The 20,132-nt window shown below is 51.4% G+C and overlaps 1 protein-coding gene across 4 annotated transcripts in view; it reads right to left on the bottom strand.

The window, feature by feature from the left end:
* Slc37a2 (solute carrier family 37 member 2) overlaps positions 1 to 20,132 on the bottom strand; it is a 41,120-nt gene that overhangs the window by 11,708 nt on the left and 9,280 nt on the right. For 2 of the 4 annotated variants that reach the window (XR_005091982.1, XR_005091981.1), the window contains exons 2-19: positions 17,164 to 17,245; positions 16,651 to 16,744; positions 16,482 to 16,560; positions 14,903 to 15,038; positions 14,433 to 14,509; positions 13,501 to 13,667; positions 12,931 to 12,968; positions 12,528 to 12,680; positions 12,110 to 12,200; positions 10,577 to 10,639; positions 10,146 to 10,231; positions 9,411 to 9,459; positions 9,186 to 9,259; positions 8,882 to 8,960; positions 8,659 to 8,756; positions 8,367 to 8,431; positions 8,103 to 8,158; positions 6,554 to 6,659 (exon numbers count right to left, since the gene is read on the bottom strand). Coding sequence is in view for 2 of the 4 variants with exons in the window: in XM_037207616.1 (XP_037063511.1) it covers positions 8,128 to 8,158; positions 8,367 to 8,431; positions 8,659 to 8,756; positions 8,882 to 8,960; positions 9,186 to 9,259; positions 9,411 to 9,459; positions 10,146 to 10,231; positions 10,577 to 10,639; positions 12,110 to 12,200; positions 12,528 to 12,680; positions 12,931 to 12,968; positions 13,501 to 13,667; positions 14,433 to 14,509; positions 14,903 to 15,038; positions 16,482 to 16,560; positions 16,651 to 16,744; positions 17,164 to 17,245 (1,462 nt within the window). In the remaining 2 variants the exon portion in view is untranslated. Of the gene's footprint in view, positions 1 to 5,596; positions 6,660 to 8,102; positions 8,159 to 8,366; positions 8,432 to 8,658; positions 8,757 to 8,881; positions 8,961 to 9,185; positions 9,260 to 9,410; positions 9,460 to 10,145; positions 10,232 to 10,576; positions 10,640 to 12,109; positions 12,201 to 12,527; positions 12,681 to 12,930; positions 12,969 to 13,500; positions 13,668 to 14,432; positions 14,510 to 14,902; positions 15,039 to 16,481; positions 16,561 to 16,650; positions 16,745 to 17,163; positions 17,246 to 20,132 lie in introns of those variants that run through there. The other 2 variants (XM_037207616.1, XM_028858443.2) reach the window with 2 other exon arrangements.

The raw sequence follows: 20,132 nt of genomic DNA, 5'->3' as shown, positions 1-20,132 counted from the left end.
CTCTGGGAATGGAGGGGAGAGGCGGACATGTGGAAACTGAAGACAATCTGGAGCCCAGGCTCCTTCACAGTGCACAGAAGCTTCCAGGTGCCTGTGAGCCTCCCTAAAGGGTGCCTTAACCGACCCAGGCGGAGCACCAACCCTGACTATCACAGACTGCCTCGTGCCTCCTCCTGAGAAGCTTGCTGCCAAGGCAACTGTGGAAGGAAGGGCCTAGAAAGGTTCCTGAAAATGGAGCTTTTTATTCTTCTGCGAAGGTGTTCAACTAGAAGCCAAAGATATCAGAAGTGTTTGGGGGTTCTGATCCCTGATCTAGTTCATAAATGATTTAGGGTTACGGCTTCAGAGGGAGCAGTGTTAGAGTAGCAACGAAGGCCCATGGAGGGTGAACTTCTGGTCAAGAGGGTGAAATCTCTGGCCTGAGTAGAGACCTAACAGCCCGGCTGGGCTGGGTCAGTCACCTGGCCAAAGGATCAGGCCTAGGACAGCAGGTTCCCTTTACCCATACAAAAGAGATAGCTGGGATAATGATCCTTTCTGCGAGATACTATGCTTTGGTAGGTCCCCTTACCTTTCTAAGTACTAACTCAGAAAGAGGCAGCTTTTTCTTCTTCCTCTTCCTTTCAGATGTTGGTCAGAACCTAAGTCCGCTTTTTCTGATAGTCTGGGCTTCTCTGTTCTTTCTGTTCAGCCGTTGCCCTCCCCTCCACGTGGTGCCAGCTGCCTGTCCTGTACCAATGCTGGTATCGCAGAGATTTTGTCTTCAGGCAGCTGCTGAGATCAACAGCTTACCTAGCCTGGGGTTTTGTCCTCGAGCTTAAAATAAAAACCTAAAAAAACTGGGGCTGGAGAGGTGGCTCAATGGTTAAGAGCACTGGCTGCTCTTCCAGAGGTCCTGAGTTCAATTCCCAGCACCCACATGGTGGCTCACAACCATCTGTAATGGGATCTGATCCCCTCTTCTGGTGTGCATCAAGACAGAGCACTCATATACATAAAATACATGAATAAATAAATAAATATTTTAAAAACCCTACAAAACCAAAACAATAATAAAAGGTATCTATAAAGTCAGTAGGTAATAGCGATGAGATTTTAGTTATCTACATAGGAACTTGGTAAAAGTGAAAAAACCCTAAATTCCTTCCCAAATATCATTGCTGTGCATTTTCTTAAAAATTGGTGTAGAAGAGAGGCTTATATATTAAGAGCTGGCTTTATACAATGTAGACACAAAAACGTGTGCACACATACACCATATCAAGCATTTAAGCTCGGCTTGCTTTCTACAGTTCTTATCTGTAATAACTAGTATGGTAAGATCAAATGATTACTTTCATTTCATGGTAATTTTGTCCAGCCTTGACAAACAAGTAACAAAAACCCAGAAGTGGGAGGCTGAATGAAACAATGAATTTCAGAGATGTCAACATGGGGCACCCTTACAGTGATGTCTGCTGCATCCCTCCTCATGTTCGGGGCCTGCCTGGAGACAGGCTTGCGTAGGGTTATCCCCACAAATACCATTCCATCTCATCCCAGTATCAGTTAGCCATTCTCTCTAGAGGGCACATCGTGCTGTTGGTTCGCTGTCCAGAAAGACTGGTGATTCCCCACTGTTTGGAAAGTGAAAAGGAGAGGAAGTCTAGGAGAGGACAAGCCATTCCAAAGCCTTCCAGGATGGTATCCTGACGAGCTACAGTAGCAGGACCTCCCAGCTCCGTTACAGTGGAATGTTTGTCCAGCCAGTTAAGCGATACTGTGTAATCGTTCAGAAATGTCTCAAACCAGCAAAGCATACTGAGCAATTTTTGAGAAGCAACTTAAATTTCTCACTAGTAAAAGGGAAGAAAAGCGAGATTCCTTTCTGACGCAGGGTTTCAGATAATGACTGTAAAGATCCACTAGAGGAATTGTATCAGTCAGTGCTCAGGCCCTGGGCACACAGCGTTGCCTTCGTCCGTAGAACGCACTCTGCACTTCAACCCTGAGGAGTGCTGATGGAGTGAGGCAATGGAAGGAGCAGGATGGAGGAGTCCGAGGTATTTCAGATGCTTTTACTCTAATAAAGTAATCAATTTCCTGTTCTGCTCTTCAAGACCTCAACTTTTCTATCAACTCCACTTCACTGCTGCTGAAGCTAAGTATTTCTGTCTGACCCGGATGTGTAAAGAAATGTGCTCTTACTTCTCAGATGAGAGACAGGCAGAGACGAGGACAGGTTTGAAAGTTCTCAGCTGGTAGTAGTGACCCTCAAGGCACTGGTACCAACTCCCCGTGTGCATCCCTTGCATTTCTTTTCTCTGTTTCAAGATCAACTTTGGCTTTCAGGTAACTCCTGAGTTTTACCCTGGTTAACTGTTTGCACCCACCTTCCCTAACTCGTACTTATGAGGGTAAAGTTCCTTTGAAGTACTAACATTGATAAAAACAAATGAAAAGCACCGTCAGTCCAGCCTGTGGCTTAGCCAGATGTGACACTCAGCTGCAGAATAATCCGGAAATGTGCCGATTATCCTGAATGGGATGTGACAGTTTAGGACTGGAGAGGACATTTTATAGCTGATAGAACGGAACTTTTTAATCTGTAGGTGCACCCCGACCCCAAACTTGGGAATAAGTGCATGTCATTCATGCAGACAGGACAGTTTTTATTCCGTGTAGCGAAGACACCAGGTATTTTTCAAGGTGCACTGTTCGCATTTATGCCATCATGTTTCAGATCTATAAAATAGGTCGTTAGTGCCCCCATTCCACACAACAGGCACAGACTTGGGGGCGTCACTCAGCAAAGGGTGGGCAGGAGCCAAGACTCAAGTGAAGCAGTTTGACTCCGTGTTTAAGCCCCTGGCACCCTTGTATTAGACTACATGTCCATAACATACGAACAGGACAAAGGGGACCAGATTCAGACGGCACAGATCCACTTGAAACACACAGAAGCAGCAGCTAAGTGTGGTGAGGAAAGCCGAAGTCTGGGACTGGGCAGGAGTGTGGGGCAAGCAGTTAAAATGTACTCGAAGATGTCATGGATGAGCTCTGACTGGGCAGGTCCGTGCGGTTTGCTTAGGGATACGAAACGGTAAAGCAGCCAGTAGAGGGAGCAGCGTTTGCTAAAGGATGGCTGCTGCTGTACTAGATACTGTGTGGCCATCCCCTGTATCTGTGTTAATTACACACACACACACACACACACACACACACACAGAGTGTGGTGGATATGTTTGCATGTGAAGGTCAGAAGTTAACCTCAGGTGTCGTTCCTCAGGTGCTGTCCACCTTGGGTTTTGCTTGTCTGAGATAAATGCTCACCAGCCCGGAGCTTGCTAAGTAAGCTATGCTGGTCGGCTGACAAGCCCCGAGGATCTGCCTGTCTCTGCCACTCAAGTGCTGGCTTATAACTTGTCACCATGCTTGGCTTTTTTGCGTGGGTTATGGGGATCAAATATGGGTCCTCATGCCTGCACAGCAAACACTTTACCCACCGGGCCGGCTTCCCAGCACTGGGGGTTTCTTGTGCTGTCCGATGCTTCTGTCTGCAAGTTGGTCATGCCCCATTTTACACCAGTGATGCGTATTAGTTTCCTATTGCTGCTGTAACACGTTACACACTCCAAGTGGCATAGAGCAATGCACACGTATTACCTTACCATCTCACAGGGCTGAGGGTGATACTTTAGAGAGATTCTAGGGGAGGATCTGTTTGCTTTTCCCAGCCTCTAGAAGTCACCCACATTGCAGGGCTGGTGGGCTCTTTCTGTCTTCAAAGCCAGCGGTATAACACCTTCCGTTCTCCTCGTCTCTGCCTCACTGACATTCACAGGGAGCCACTTGACAAACCATGCCAAGGTCCCTAATCTACAGTCTTGGGTTCTAAGAGTTAGGGTGTAGACATTCTGGGTGGGAGGCATTATACCTACTACAGAACATAGGGCCTTATTTCCTAGCTGGAAGGATGACCTCCTTCCACAGCCACAAACCCCCTTACTCCCATGGCTTCATGGACAAGGCCTGTTGCTTTTTCTAGGTCTCAGGGCTCCCTGCATCGACCCTCCCCACCCTCGGTCTGGTTTAGTTTCCTCCTCACACCTTCAGTGGGGCCTCCAAGTGCTCATCTCTACAAGAGGCCCTTCCCCCCTCCTCCTCTCACACAAGCCCAGCCTCCCAATGGATCTCTAAAGGAGAAACACAAAGAGTTATTGCCTTTTAATTACACGTGCTATTGTAGCATCTATAAGGAAGAACATTTTAAGCTTAATTGAGACCAAATGTGAAGTTAAATTAAATGAATAACTAATTAACGTAATGTTCCTGCATTAGCCCCATGTGAGTGCAGAGGCCTGAGAGAAGACAGGTACTGGGACTCTGGTGAACAGACTGTGCCCAGAGCTGGGGGGCGGGGGGAGAGGGGGTGCAGACAACCTGGCCTGGCGAGTACAAAAGGGTGCATTTGCAATTTCCCCCAACCGTCTTCATACACCTGCAGCCTAAGCCCTCACTTCTGAAGCCCTGCTCTGGGCTCCCACAAATCTTTTGAAGCTTTCTAATGTCTCTCTTGGAGTGCATGTTTGTTCAGGCTCTGGTCCTTATGCCTCGCACAGGAAGGCTTGACGAGATTCCTGTTAGCTCCTCCTGTCTTCCCTGTCTCCCTGCCTTGTCATACAAAGCCTGTGAACTCTGCCTTCAGAAGCTGTCCCATCTGAAGCCACCAGGGTCACCCCTATCGGCCCTGTCCCATCAGGTCTGGACTTGATGGACGGTGTAGCCCTCAACTTAGGCCACTACTTATCTCCATGCCCTCTTTGGCTTGTATTCTTTCTAGTCTCATGTTAGGTTTCATCTGCTAAGGAGACATGGGCAGCGAGTGTGATCTACACTTATCTCCCTCACATCAACGCCACGGTACAAGGAATGGTATTCTTGTTCTAGATGAGGAAACAGGAAGAAGATAGTCAGTAATGAGGCTGGGAGGGAGAAGACTTCCAAGAATCACTCCTTCAACACTGACCTTCAAGGGATGGTGGGGAGGAGTCTGCAAGTCAGGAGAGCGTGCAGGCTTCCTTCTCTAAAACAGAATGGCAACACCTGCCCACCCTGGACTCTATCACGGGGTGGTATCACCATCTAGTGGTCTTTAGAAGTAACACAGCTTCGCCTTAAGTTTGCCCCTTCCACAGAACACTAGTTTAAAACCCTTTCTGGTCTAGAAAGTTTATGAACACTGAGCAAAATACCATGTGTCAGACCCTGTCTCCTACCAAGTCCTGAATATAAGAGGCTCCTGACTGACTGCTTCCTGCAGAATCAAAGTGAGGATCAGGCATATGAGCTTTATATTTTACTGCTGAGGTCAATGTGTCTAGCTAACACACTGACCAACGCAGCCTCCTAGAATATGCAATGACCGTATCTTATATGGGGATCTAGGCTCTGCTGTATTGCATGTGTTATCAATGTCATGAGTACGTCCTCTGGGAATGCAGCTGTCACAGCTCCAGAACACCACTCTCTTTGGTCCAGGAACACTTCTCCACTGCCCTCATGAGCCCCACAGCTGCTGCTATGCCAGGTCCCACCAAGGATAAGCACAGGCCACCACTGGCAAAAACAAATCTGTATTGGTGCTGATGGGCAGCTTAAAAGTCAGGCGGAAATGCCAGGAGTCAGCCTGGCATGTCATGATCTAGGACCCAGAGTGGAAGGAGCATGTGCATCAGAACACCAGGTAAGAGGCGGGCTGCAAGATGCCTCCAAGCAACTTCCGTGGAGCAGTTGCTTGGATGGATCAAGTGGTACACTCGCTTCTTGCTTAACTTGACATCTATGCTCAGTGTAAAGTCATTTTCGGATCCATTTCCTGTTCATTCCTACAGGAGGGCTGCCAGGCAGGGAGCACCCAGTGCTTGACACACACCAGCATTTCCAGTTGTGCCCGACACCCCCAGTCCTCACAGCACCGACCCCAGTGTCTTCATCCACTGAGGCAGCTTCAGGGTGAGGTGGGGGGGTGCTGGACTCTGAGGATGGGGATGCTCAGGAGCCAAGAGTGAGTCCCCCTCCATCCAGCACTCACGGCAGTTCCCTTGCTCCACTTTAGCCTCGGCTCTGCAAGAGCAGTGCTAACGCTTCAAAGTGGCTGGGTTCTAACAGGATCAATGGAGGGCAGGTACGAGGGTCCCACTCGGGGAAATACATAAAGACCAGTTCATGGGCAAAGGGACAGAGAGAGGCCCGGCACCTTTGGAGCAAGGTGAGATGCCCCCATAGGTACAGGCCGATTACAGAGATTATTTATAATTTAACGTGGAAAGGAGATAGGCACCTTTTCCAGGCCTTGGTCCTTGCTTGGAATCCAAATAAGCAAGAGTCTGAACATGTCTTCCCTTCTGGTTTCAGCCCTATCCCTTCTGATTGTGGCTCCCTAAGCTCCAGGCCTTGAAATCTTCCATTTTCCCAGGCCTGGTGCTAGGCAGTCCCTTCCCATAGTCTTCTGTGCCCTTAGTGGTAGGGTGGGTTTGGGCTGAACTGGTTGGATCAGGAGGCTTTGCCTCACCTTGTGATGGAAGTTTCCAGTCTCTTGCTCATAGGGGAGCACTTTGGGTACCCAGCAGAGACCCTCGGTGCTGCTCTTCCAATTGAGGCCTCATATTTGTTTATATCTGCATGAACAGGAGAGAAGAGATGAAAGAGAAAGTGAACCACAACTTAATAAGCTTCTGCCTTTCATGTATGCTGTCCGTAATTAGGGTTCCCTTTGACTTCTTGGGCAGGCACTAACAAGCCAGAATAATATGGAAAACAAAGTGTTTCTGCCACATGTAGCCACTTTACAAAGCATCAAACCACGTAAGCCACCTTCTCAGAGAGCCTCAGACCAACCCGACCAGGTGTTTGAGGGAAACATCCCCATTATGTTCAACAATGCAGAGACTTTGAGGAGTTTGCCAAGGTCTTAGAGGTCAGTGTGCAGAGAAACCAAGAATGTCCAGGGACTTGAGGTTCTCAGCCTAGAGCACTCCCCGTTCCAGGAAATCACTGTCCATTTCTTAATGGGCCTTCCAGAAAACCAGCCTGGGAGAGCTGCAGTGCCCACAGAGGCCAGCTGTCCCCACAAACCCGGGTTCAGTCTTCATCCTGCCAGGCCCGGCTCCTCACCTCAAATGAGAACACCTGCCTCAAGGTGGCCGAGAGATGAGCTACAGTGGCCAAGGCTGGCCTCCACTCTAGCTCACTACATGCTTTCCCTTCCCTTTCTGCTTTTCTTCCTCTTCCAGGCTCCCTTCAAGCCTAGCCCAGAATGTGGGTGAAAGGAGATCAGTCACACTGTCCAGCCCCGTTCCCCTCCTTCAGGGCAGGACACGGGACAGACCCTGTGAACGTCTCCATGTCCAGTACTGCTTCCTGCTTTCAACTTTGCTCCTTGTATGAGGCCTTCTTAAAGTGGAAGTACTTCCCCAGATACTGTACAGGTTCCCAGACCCCCAGAGGGGGGTTCTTCACTTTACCATCCAGCCCAGGTCCAGGCTTGGCCAGCTCCTTCTTAGTAAAATACTTCTGCTAGAAGGACCACCAGAAAGGCCCCAGGGACAGTCGCCCAATCACCAGCACCTCAGCCTCTGGCCAGCATCGACTCAGTCACCGACCTATGCGCCTTCCATACCCACCACCTCTGGACACCAGGCAGAAACCACACCGGACCAGCCACTTTGATTGCAATTTGTTCCAGAGGCTTTGATTTCATAGTTGCCTTTTTCCACACACCCCTGGCAGAGGGGGCAGGTGGCTTTGATTTCTGATGTTTAGGAGGCACCTGCAGCTCAGCCTCGGTTCAGAGAAGAAAGGATTCTGTATCTCTGCCCCCTTTGCCCTACGGGTGTGTCCAAAGCCCTCTGTAGCTTCTCAGGTCCCCTGAGAAACACTTCCCAAGCACCATGCTCATTGGTGTAGAGTCCCACTGACTAGCTTGAATCTCCGGGTATGGCTCCCAAGGAAACAGAAAAAGCTGGTTGGGGTTGGGGGAAAATCACACACAGGAGAGGAGAGGATTCACATGCAGCCCACATTCTGATGGCGTATTAGTCAGACTTGAAGGAAATACTCACAAACTCACGGGACTTGAGGAAAAGACTATCGCGGGTGGGTTAGGGCCAGACTAGAGCTATGGAGACACACGGGGACAAGAGGGGAACGGTCAGCAGGTCTGAGGTGGGAGAGGGGGGTCCAACAGCACATCAAGGCCCAGGAGCCACTTCAGTGTTCCTGAGGCCCAGGATGGACCAGCACAGACAGAGTACAGAGTGGCTGAGCATTGGGTAGAGTCCCAGAAGTGATGTTAGGAGCAGGGCTTCCACTGCCAGGGAACTCACCCGCTGCTTCTGCTCCGGGACAGCTTCCAGGCCAGGATCTCTTTGTACACCAACCTGCAGAGGAGCTGTGGGGAGTTCAAGGCAGAGAGGGAAGGGAAGACACTGTGATCTTCCAGGCTCAGCTGATCCATAGGCCAGATGGCTGAGAAAAACAGCGTTCCCCACAGGAAGACATTCTGAGCAAAAGGCAGCTACCCTTGACTCACCATCCCAGACGCCCTAACATTTTATGCCAGAGTTCCCATCTGGAGACATTCCCCAGTAGCCAGCCACGGACCCCAAGAACTCTTACCAAGCAAGCCAGGACATCGGCAGAGATGAGCATGTAGAAGACGTTGTTCCAGCCTGTGGGGGAAATCAGCCCGGCCAGCAGGGGCCCCAGAGCCGCACCTGTACACAACAGCTTCATGAAAGCAGGATACATACCTTCCCTGACCGCCTTGGGCAGTGCACCTAGGGGTCCACCCAAGACAAGGCTGGGGTTCGGCTGCCAGGAGCCCAAACCAGTAACAAACCTATAGAGCCAGTGCCGTCGATGATGGCCGTGACAGTGGAAAGGGCCTTGGCGTTACCCTTCAGGCTTTCATGTGTGCCCTGGGGAGACAGAGTAGGGCAGGACAGCCCACGCTGAGCAAAACCACTGGGTAAGAGAAAGCTAACTTGAGGAGGGTGGTGATGGGGTCCTGGGGCTGAAAGTAAAGAGCCCATGGAGGTTCTACAGGACAACAGATGAGAACAGGAGATGGGGAACTGGACTTGTATTCAGAGCCCCTGACCAAGTCCTCAGACTGGCCCGATACCCAGGAGTGGCCCACTCACCAGGTCAGCAGAGACCGCCGTAGTGATCAGTGCATATGGGCCATTGACCAGGACCCCACAGATAATTAACATCACTGGGAAGACAGCAGAGATGGTATTCTTAGAGATGAGGGGCTGGGTGCAGCCCCATGGCCAGAGCAAGCAACACTCCCTGGCCTTGACCTCACACCCACTTCATGGAGCTCCCCAGACAGAGCCTCTCTAGTGATTCACACCACCTCTCACCTATGGAGCTGGCTATTCCATTCTGGCCAACGTAGTTGTACAGGAACATCTGAAAGAGGAAGGAGACAGTTGAAGCTGGTTTCCTCTTGCTGGGCTAGACCAGAGTCTGGAATGGCCACCTGCTCTGGAATGCCACAGATCATTCCCTCCTTGTACATCCAGACTTCTCAAGTCTTTGTCCCAGAAATGGATGGTCGGATCATGTAATCTCTAATTTCCCTTTTTTGTTGTTGGGTTTTTTTGTTGTTGTTGTTGTTTTTTGTTTTGTTTTGTTTTGAGATGAGTGTCACGCAACAAAGGCTGTCCTGAAATTCACTCTGTACACAGGCTGTCCTGAAACTCACTCTGTACACAGGCTGTCCTGAAACTCACTCTGTAGCTGAGGAAGGCCTTGAACTCCTGATTCTCCCTGCCTCTACCTCCCAAACATTGGGATTACAGGCATGTACATCAGGCATGGCTCTATAATTTCCCCTTCCCCCAAAAAAGTCTTCTCTTGTGTCTATCCTCATCCTCTTTATTGTTCCTTGGTCAAAACATGGAGCAGCTGGTGTCCCTCTTTTCACAGGGCCTGGTCCTCTGCTGACTCTCACTTCTCTTTCTCCACATGTGCCCAGGAATACACGTGCACATATGTACACAGAGACAGCTATGTATGCACATGTAGAGATGGACACACAGGTATGAGGCGCAGACACCTGATCACAGCGTATGCACTCTGAGATTATAACGTACCATGGGAGCAGCCAGAATCAGCATGATGCAGCAAGTGGTGGCCCTGCCATTGGTGTAGTCACTGATGAGCCCTGCCATGATGCCACCTGGAACACACGTTCACTCACACACTGTTGCTGACACAACCATCCTGTTCCTCATCTACTGCCCAGTTCTGTCCCATCGGCCTGCCCAGTGCTGGCCTGGCCTTAAGAAAGACCATCTCTCTCTCTGCAGCCTTCCCCTGCACCCATCACTCCAGGAAACCGAAGCACAAAGATCATCTTTCTTAGGCCCACCGAGCCTTGCAGGAGCACAAGTGAGAACATGCCAAGAGCCTTTCTTCTCTGGGGCCACTGCCCAGATCATGGCCTGCTGTCCCTTCTTTCTACACCTCTGCAAAGAAGCGAGCAGGAAAGACAGCCTGCCAGGACAAAAGGACAGGGGCTCACCTATGATGCCACCAACATCGAAGAGTGTGGATAGGTCCCCAGCCTCCTTGGCACTGAAGTGAGCTATGGAAAACACAAAAAACATGATCGGACACTCAGGGAGGCTGGGGCAAAGGTCCTGAATGCCACAGCTGGAAGGGTCCCTGTGGGACATTAAATGGTCCAGACCAAGGAAGAAGCTGAGGGCCCATGGCCAAGTGATTGGCCAGGGCCACAGGGTGAGTTCACAGTAGCTTGGGATATACTCCTTCAGGCTCCAACTCCTAAAATTCCCTCTTTCCCTGAAGGATGGCCTAGACCTTTCAGAGCAAGGTCTCTCCTACAATCCCCGTGTGCCTCTAGCTCTTTCTTCTGGAGTGTAAAGTTCTGACTGAGCTTTGGCCCAACCACCCATTTCTGATCTAGAAGCAACCTCTACAAGGGCTCTTCCTAGGGAGGCCACCTTAGGTCTGTGCTAATGCCCACAGCCACAGGAGACCTGCAGGAAGACAGGGACCCTGGCTTTAGAAAAGGGGAAGACCCAGAAGCTTGACTTATAACTCCACCCTCAAGGCTGATTCATACCCTGAAGTCAGCATCAAAGCCACAAAACAAAAGGTCACAAGGCCTACAAAAGTGCCCTAGTACTCCACCAGTATCAGAGAGAGGGGCCCCTCATTTAGAGCTATGGGGCAAGCTACAGTTTGAGACCTGGTGACTAATCCCCATAGTTTCCTGGTCTCCCATTCAGAGTTAATGTGTGTGGGGCAGGAGAGCCATTGTTCCTTTCTAGAGTTGAGAAAGAGTGAAACAGCCCTGGGTGAGAGGTCCTGAATAAGGGACGGGGCTCTCAGAATCCTGGGGGTCAGGAAAGCAGAACATGGTGCAGGAAGAACTCAAACAGTGAGTTCTTTCATCTTTACATCCTTGGGTAGGGACAGTGGAGAGCAGCCATTGCATGAGGCAGCTCTCCCAGTGTATCCCAGAAGACCCCAGGACAAAGACATCACTCTCATGGTGGTCCTTGGAAGAAGAGCCTTGGAGTCTGGAGTAAGAAAGCTCACACAGCCTGTTCCTTGAGTTGGAGGTGTTCAAGGCAGACTTCTGACCACCTTTGGGCCAAGCAGCCCACACATTGTGTCCTGTAGATTGCAGGACACAGCTTTATGCTCCTAAGGTCCAACTCAGCTCCAAGGGGGCAAATGGCTGGAGACAGTGCATGGGGCTCAGCATCCTACTTAATGAAGTAATCAGGCAAATCTTCCAACCTGCCGGGCGGTGGCTCACGCCTTTATTACCAGCCCTCGGGAGGCAGAGCCAGGCAGATCTCTGTGAGTTCGAGGCCAGCCTGGTCTGCAGGGCAAGATCCAGGACAGGTACCAAAACTACACAGAGAAACCCTGTCTCGAATCCCCCCCCCCAAAAAAAAATCCCAACCTAAGAGAGGCTCAGCCTTTCTTAGTTTGTGTACCAGAATCAAACCCAGGTCTGGTGTCCTCCCTGCAGCAGCAGAGACCCTTTTTCTCGGCTCTTCTTCCCCTTGGACTGACTCACCCACATTGGAGATATACAAGGGCAGCCAGTAGAGGAAGGTGTAGCTGACCAGCTTGGCAAAGAGCAGACATAACGAGAACTCGATGACACCCTGGGTGGCACAAGAGAGGGCACAATGGAAAGGTGCTCAAGAGACCCCCCGATCCAGTGGAGGTCCCACAGATGGGACAGCACTCCCCCATGACTATGATCACGTCCATACAAAGCGACCTCCAATAGACAGCCCATCCTAATGGCAGCAATGTGCCTAATGCTTCATGTCATGTCAAGACAGTCCTCGTATACTGCTCTTCCCAAGCAGCCATCCTACAATCTGGACAGAAATTCTTGAAACCACCTGCCACCCACATCGCATCCCCTAAGATCTGATGGAGGACTCGAGAGAGAGTCTCTTCCCTTCATTCCACAAACATCTCACCGGAATTTTGAGTGCCCCCAGAAAACTGATGGCCTCCGGCTCAGCGCCCTGCTCCTTGGAGGAGCTGACTGCAATGTCCACATTACTCTCCCTGTGGGAATAGGGACCATTGGCAGGATCCTCGGGGTTGTCTCGTTCCTTCTCCGGGTCACCCTGAGCAAAAGAGAAGATCCTTCCTTGTGGACAGGGCCACTTACCAACCTTCTCTAATGGGAAGGGTGGCCCAGGTAAGCGGTAGGGGGCACCCATCCTGGAGGTGGTGGTGTACGTTTCTCTCTTGGGCTGGCAGGCCCATCAGGTTGTGGGGCAGTGGAGTCACTAGTTGGCCCCTCCTTCAACTCTTGCCTTCCCATGGCCAGTTCGTGTGAGGCAGTCAGGGCTAGGGCTGGGATGGTATACTCACATGGTGCTGAGGAGGGGTACAATCCACATCTTCTGGATCTGGGGGGAAAACAAATACCTTTCTGAGAAGCTTGCCAACAGGTCAGCCCCTTGCTTTACAGTGGGTCTAAGTTAGTGCAGAGTTAGCCCTACACGTCCTATGTGGCCCCAGCATTAAGGGAGCAGGCTTTCTAGAGCAGCCTGCCTCTTCTCGGAACTGTCATGACTGCTCTTGGATGAGTAGCAATTCACCTGGCCTTGCCAACTCAGGGCTGTCAGAGAATGGGGGGAAAAACAGTAGCTGTCTGAATGTAAGAGGCACAGCCCTTTAGCAGAGCACCTACTATAGACAAAATACTTAAACTACATCGTCCCTCTTACACCTTCAGAAATCCTTGGGAACAAGTACTATTGTCACTTTATAGATGAAAAGGAACAGTTTCAGGGTCACAGAGCTAGTCGTTCAATATTCCGAACAGCAATGCTCACAGAATATTTTCCAGCTGCTTCCTCCCATAAGCATCCCTTAGAGCCCGGGGTGGGGGTGGGGGTGGGGGTGGGGGTGGGGGAGGGGTGGGAAGGGGCCACTCACATTCAATAAGAAAGAGGAAAGTGACGATGCCCATGATAGCCGTGATGATGCCAGGCACGATAAAGGACAGGCCCCACTGCTGGTTCACCCAGACTCCAGCAATCAGGGAGCCCAGAATGTTGCCCACAGAAGTGTGGGAATTCCAGATGCCCATGATGAACCCCCGCCTGAAGAGAAGGGAAGGACAAGGGATACAATAGAAAAAAATCCCCCACCCAGCCAAGCTCAAAAGGCTGGCTGCCTCTAGCCTCCAGATGTACACACAAGTGAGATTTTCAGAGACCCCAAAGGCAGTGCAGAAGAAGCTCTGGGCTGCTGTGAAGCAGGTCACACACAGCTTGGAGGTCCCTTGCTGTAGCCAGGCCCTGGGCAAGCACAGATGGGAACTCTGACCACGGGGAAACCATGACCCTTCCAGTCTTCTCTTCTGACCCCCATCAATATCACTCTAAAACAGTAGTCTTCAACTGGGCATGATTCTGCCCCTGAGGGGACGTCTGGAAACATCTGGAGATTTTCAGCGGCCATGACTTGAGTTTTGCTACTGGCATCTAGTGGGGAGATGCCATGCCCACTGCAAAAACGGTGTGTGGGGCAGCCCCCGGAACAAAGAGCTGAACAGTCAGACCCATAGCGCTGAAGTGAGAAACTGAGGCAACCTCATACAAAAGCCAGTCTAAGAAAACAGCGTTGTGGAGCCCTTTTACCTTCAACCAAAAAAGTATCATACACCTGTTATGGGAAGCATGCCTGCCCTATGGGTTAAATCCTAAAGACGAGAAGAACGGCACTCCCCATTAGCCCCAGAGATGCTTCTTCTCAGTGGGTGAGACCCAGCAAGAAGACACATTTTCTAACCTGGTCTCCTGAAAGTACTCTGGACACCACCCCCTCCCCTCGCTGGGCCCTTCCCACCTCCTTATCACACTCACTTTCCCTTTCCAAACCAGTTGCCAACGCAGGTCACCACGGATGGCCAGCCCGTGGTCTGAACAAGTCCGTTGCAGATCTGTAGGAGATGGACGAGAAGGGGAGAGTGAGTCAACCCAGCCTGGGTAGAGGAGGTTCGGCGTCACGGCTGAGGAGCCTTCCACACCCTACACTCCCCTCCTTTGCACATCCACACACAATGTCATGAACCGGCTTCTAGCCCAAGATCATGGGAGCTGAGCCCGGCCTTCCCGTGCATCTGAAGCGGCTTCTGTGCAGTGTCCGAGGCAGGCCTACTGAGCCAGTCATGCATGACTTTGGGGGAACAGGGCCCAGAGTGGGGTGACAGAAGGAGTCTGGGACTGGAGCAAGGAGATCGAGCTCCTGTCTGCTCTGGCCTGGGGGTGGCCAGGGACCTCAAGGGGCCTCTCTTTGAGGGGAACAAAGACCCAAGTGCAGGACAGACTCATACCTGGATAAGCACAAAGTACCAGAGCATGTGGATATTCCAGAAGTACCCCAGGCCAAAGAGGGAGGTGAAGAGGCCACTGAGCACCATTCCAGCTGAAAGGTAGTAACGGAGGGGCAGCCGCTCCCCAAAGATCCCACTGGAGGGAAGGACAGGAGTGAACTCCAGGTTAATGCCATGTCCACTCTACCACCTCCCTCTCCATCCCATGTTGCTGAAGCCACTGTGGTCATGGTTACCAGTGATGACCTGTGTCCTTCTGCATTCCAAGACTGACTCTGGTCCTCACTTCCAAGGCTCCTCTGCTTTATCTGACACTGCTCTGACATTCTGCTGCCCATGTCGATCCCTGTTGGCTGATCACTCTCACTTTTCCCCCTTTCAGCACATCCCATGCTCCCGGGCCATAGTCAGACTGCCTTTTGGGTACCATTACTTGGATGTCCCTACAGCAAGGGAAACTCAACACTATAAATTCTAAATTCTCCCTCCTTCTTTCACCACAGAAGCCTCTGAAATGCCAGCTGTCCCCAGGTTCAGCAGCTCAGGCAGCTGTCACCCTGGCTTATAACCTTGCTATCACCTGTCTTGTCCACTTCACGCCTACCTCAGCTTCTCCCTCACACCTAGCTAAACTCCCCCATGGTTCTCCCTTTCCACAGCCTGGCGCAGGCCCTCTGCAAATGACCTTATCCTTCGGCCTATCTCCTGCTGTCGCTTCCCTCAAAGCTCCCCTTCTGGTAACCCTGTGAAGGTTCCACCTGCACTCCAAGCTGTTCCCTACTGGCCTGTGTTCACTGGTGCCCCCCACCTGGGTGTCCTTCCCCACTGCCGTGCCCATGGTCATTCACATTTCAGGGCTCATCTGGAATGCCTTCCTTAACTCCCTGTCTTCAGTCCCAGCTTGCACTGCATGATCACCCAACACGTCAGCAATGTTCAATGAGCTGCTAAGATAAGGAAAGGTCTTTCCCCTAGGTTGTGAGGTCCTCAAAGGTCACACCCTGCCTTGTGCACCTGTGACTCCTGGCAGCAAGCTCAGTGCTGGCTAGGTGAGACCCACACTGGTTGTATAATTTAGACAGCACGGGCTGGAGAGATGGCTCAGAGGTTAAGAGCACTAACTGCTCTTCCAGAGGTCCTGAGTTCAATTCCCAGCAACCACATGGTGGCTCACAACCATCTGTAATGAGATCTGGCGCCCTCTTCTGGCCTGCAGGCATACATGCTGTATACATAATAAATAAATAAATCTTTAAAAATAATAATAATAATTTAGACAGCACTGTGTAGGCTCTCCTTTGAAATATACACGTCCAGGGCCTAGAGGACCTGGTCTATACCCACCAATGCTTCCTGTCCACTAGGCAGAGGAACAGAGTGGTGACCACAGTGAAGAAAGGAGGCTGGCCATGGGCTGATGACCTGGGTGGGGCCTTGGCCTCACACCCACACCTAGGTACTATCAGCTTTCTTGCCTTAGCCTGCAGCCCCAGGTCAATCAGGAGAAGCAGCAGTTATGAAGCATCTACCCCACCCCCACCCCCACCCCCAATGGGCACAGGCTCTGCCTTTCTCTTACCTAATAAACATGCCAATGGCATAAGCCACTAGGAAGGCATTGTCCACAGCTCCCAGTAACTCCTTGTAGTCATCTTTGTCTGAAAGCAGATGGGAAAGACAAAACGTTGGCCGGGTGGCTATCCCCACAGGGAGGGCGAGTCGAGAAGAGTGATGCACCCTGTCCTTACCAAATGGACTCCAGCTGCACCAGGTGGTATCGTTGGGATCGTGGGTGTCATTGCCGGGTCTGACCAGCTCTGAGCAGTTCTGGTGCAGGCGGCTCTGGAAGGCAAAGGAGCACATGGGTCGAGGGTCATATCATCCCCTGGAGCCCACTCAGCCCAGAGAGAGGCAAGCAACCTGCTACTCAGTCACAAGCACCACTGCTTCCCACCACAACCCATGCTTCCTCCCGCCAGCACTTCCTCCAACAGGGGTAGGTGGCCATAAGACGTTCAGGAATGGAATCCACAGAGCCTGAAGCCTCTGCCTTCCTAGCTCACCCACACCGAACAACAGTGCTGTCTGGAAGGTGAACTTAAAGGGCACATGTGGGAAAACATTGCAGGAGGGTTGCAGGAAAGAGCCACCAACAGTGGGCATCTGCCAGGTGGAAGGAGCAGTTCCGGGGACCAAGGTAAAGGAATTTGGAAGGCGATTGCCCCACGTGTCCTGCAGTCTCCCTTACCAAGCAGCCTCACCTTCACAATGCTGATGGGCTTTCTGGACATGTGATAACAGGCATAAATGAGGAAGGTGAGCAGCAGGATGAAGCCACGGAACCTGGAGGAGAGAGGAGCAGCAAACTCTCCTGAGGCCCAGCCACAGTATCCTCCAGACCTCAGCGCCAACGTTTTCCCCTCAGGCTCTCTTCTAGACACAAGTTCCCAGGGCACAGGTCAAGAGTGTCTAGGAGCTAAGGATCTCTGTTGGAAGCACCTCCCCTGTTTCCGCCACCTTCTTTCCAACCCTTAGCCCTTCTAGGGCCTTCCTGAGGCAAGGCTGCCTCTGTGTCTGGATATGAGGAATAGCTATGGCCACAGAGAGCTGGAATCATTTTCTAAATGTCAGAAATGATGGGCATGGGGTGGAATTAAAGGGGAGGGTCTGTCTGTAGATTGAGGTCCATATTCCCCTTGTGCTTAGAGGACAGCAGGCTTGGTCCGGACTATAGGAAGAGATGACTGAGCTGGGACAGCTGATGGCAAAACCTGAGTCCTCTCCCTCATGGTCCCTGGCTCGTCAGTTCCCCTGCACAGAAAGATTATTTCCTCTGTGGCTCACATGTCCCATGTGCCCTCCTCTGCCCTACTTCTTAATAGATGTGCTGGCCAGATGGAAAGAACCATCTAATCTGAAGTCTCCCAAAGTTTCCACTGTACCATACCCACTTCACCTCACCCAAGGGTCTAGGGAGGATCCTGCAGTGCCCTCCTGAGTCACCGTTTCCCCACAAGGCATCAGCTGAGCTGAATCAGCAACCAGGAACCAGGAGGTATATGGAAAATAGATCTCAGAATGGGGCTGAGTGTACAGCTCAGCAGTAGGACACATGATTAGTATGCTTGAGGCCCTGGGTTTCAACCCACCAACAAACCAACCAACCTGGAAGAAAATGTCAGACATTGGAAGAGGACTCAGTGCCTCAGCTCATTAAAGAGAAGGGTGGGGGAAAAGGGTGAGCAGGCCTTGGATCCCTCATCTCTCTTGGCTCCAGGAACCTAAGGCAGACACTGGATGCTCACCCTGCCCTATCTGGTTATCTGCCTCCAAACTCTAAACTCACTTCCCCCAAGCATGTAGTTAAGCAACACAGGCCATCTCTTGTGAAACAAAAGGTGTTTCTGCAAAGCCTTAATTGAGCTGAGCTACCAAATCCTGTCTCACTTTGCCCTGAATTTTAGTTTCCTACCTGGACATCAGTTTCTATTCTCTCCATGGCCCTGTATTTTTTCTTCTAAACCTTGGATGGTGGTGCATACCTGTTGTCGCAGCACTCAGGAGGCTGAGGCAGGAGGATTGGGAATCTGAGGCCAGCCTGAGCTACATAATGAGACCCAATCTCAAAGCATCTCCTTGGCTACTTGTTCCCAAGGCACCTGTGCCAATTACACAGGTCTTCTAGGGACTTCAAGGGAGCCAAGGCTACCCCCAGGTGCCTGCCTATCCCAGTGATTGACATCAAAAAGCTTGACACTAAAGTTTTCCAGGTCTACCAATTGACGTATGGCTGATTCCTAGTTCAGGATTTCTAGAATTCTAGAGAGAGAGGACCCAGCTAGCCTAGGCAAAGAGCAATGGATGGGCAGGAACTGCAACCCTATAGTTAACTGGGCTGTTGCCTAATCCAGGGAAAAGCAGACAGTTTTGAGGGACACCTCCCACTCACTCACCAGGTAAGCCTTCTGCCTCTGGCTTCTTCTATTGTACGTGGATGATAGCATCAGCCCTACCTAGGTCACTCATCCTGGTCCCCGGGTACCTGTGGTATATATCACCTTTAAGTGCCACACAGCTCAGCTTCTGTGACCACTATCTTGGCTGACCACGCAGAGGAGCCAGGGTCCTTGCCAGGATGTGTGGCCACAGTCACAACCTATCAGATCCTATCTGGTTCTGAAAGATCTTTAGGAACTCAGGTCCCACTGTGTCCCCTGAGAGCCCAGCAGTGATGAGTGATGAATAACAGACCCTAGTGTCACCTGGGAAGTCAGGCTGTACCTCAGCAGACACTGCAGATGCCTTCTGGAACGGACAGAAGCAGCTGTCCAGACCCTCCCCCTTTCATCTCGATTCCCAAACTCCCACACACCAGGAGCTTCCAGAGAGGAAAGTCCAGCCCATCTTTCCCTGGCTTTCTCCCATCTGAGTTCCCAGATGTTCATCCTTATCTGCTCCATGCCCCTTTCATCCAGAGTTCCATCCCTCCCAACCATGGGTAGGAAAAGCCATTGCAGAGAACAGGCACATTCGTGTCCAAATCTACATCCTGATATTCTCGGGAAAAACAAGACTGCTTTTGCATCCACGCATGTGCCTACCCTGTCACAGGCACCACACTAGGGACGTCACAATCGCAAGAGAAATGGGAAGAAAGAGCTGCCTTCTGGAGCTCACAGGTCAGTGGGGGGAAACAAGTATGGAGAATTGGGGCGACTGTGCCATAAAAGCAGAAAGCCCCGTGGGACAGGGAAGCACAGGGGGGACACTAAACCCAGTGGGATGGAAGCGGTGTCCGGAACGGGAGACCGCTTCAAAATCAAGCAGGAGATGTCTAAGTCAACCAGGGCTGGGGGTGGGGGGTGCGCCAGGCCACAAGCAAGAGCGAAGGCAGAGAGGCGTGAAATAACAGTGCCGGTTTGGGAACACTGCGTGGCCTAGGATATCTGGAAGGGGAGAGAGCCAAGCACAGAAGGAAAAGTGGCTGGATGAGGTAGGGCCCTGTGTGCCAAGTAGAGTTCGGACTATCTCCTGAGGAGGACTAGAAGCCGTCAGAAGGGCTGGGCTTTCCCAGGTGAGGGTGCTGTGGATACGAGCCAGGTGAAACCAGGGAGAAGGCCCATGTGGGCTTCCTCACCACCAGGTGGTGCCGGTCCCTGTGCCTTTCCATCCTGACAGCCACTTCGGGGTGCATGGCAGCCTCACGGGATGCCCTGGGTTTCAAGTTCAC

This window comes from Peromyscus leucopus, chromosome 7, assembly GCF_004664715.2.
Source record: "Peromyscus leucopus breed LL Stock chromosome 7, UCI_PerLeu_2.1, whole genome shotgun sequence".
Lineage (NCBI taxonomy): Eukaryota > Metazoa > Chordata > Mammalia > Rodentia > Cricetidae > Peromyscus > Peromyscus leucopus.
The sequence above is the reverse complement of the archived record's forward strand: the minus strand, read 5'-3'. Positions and strand labels throughout refer to the sequence as shown.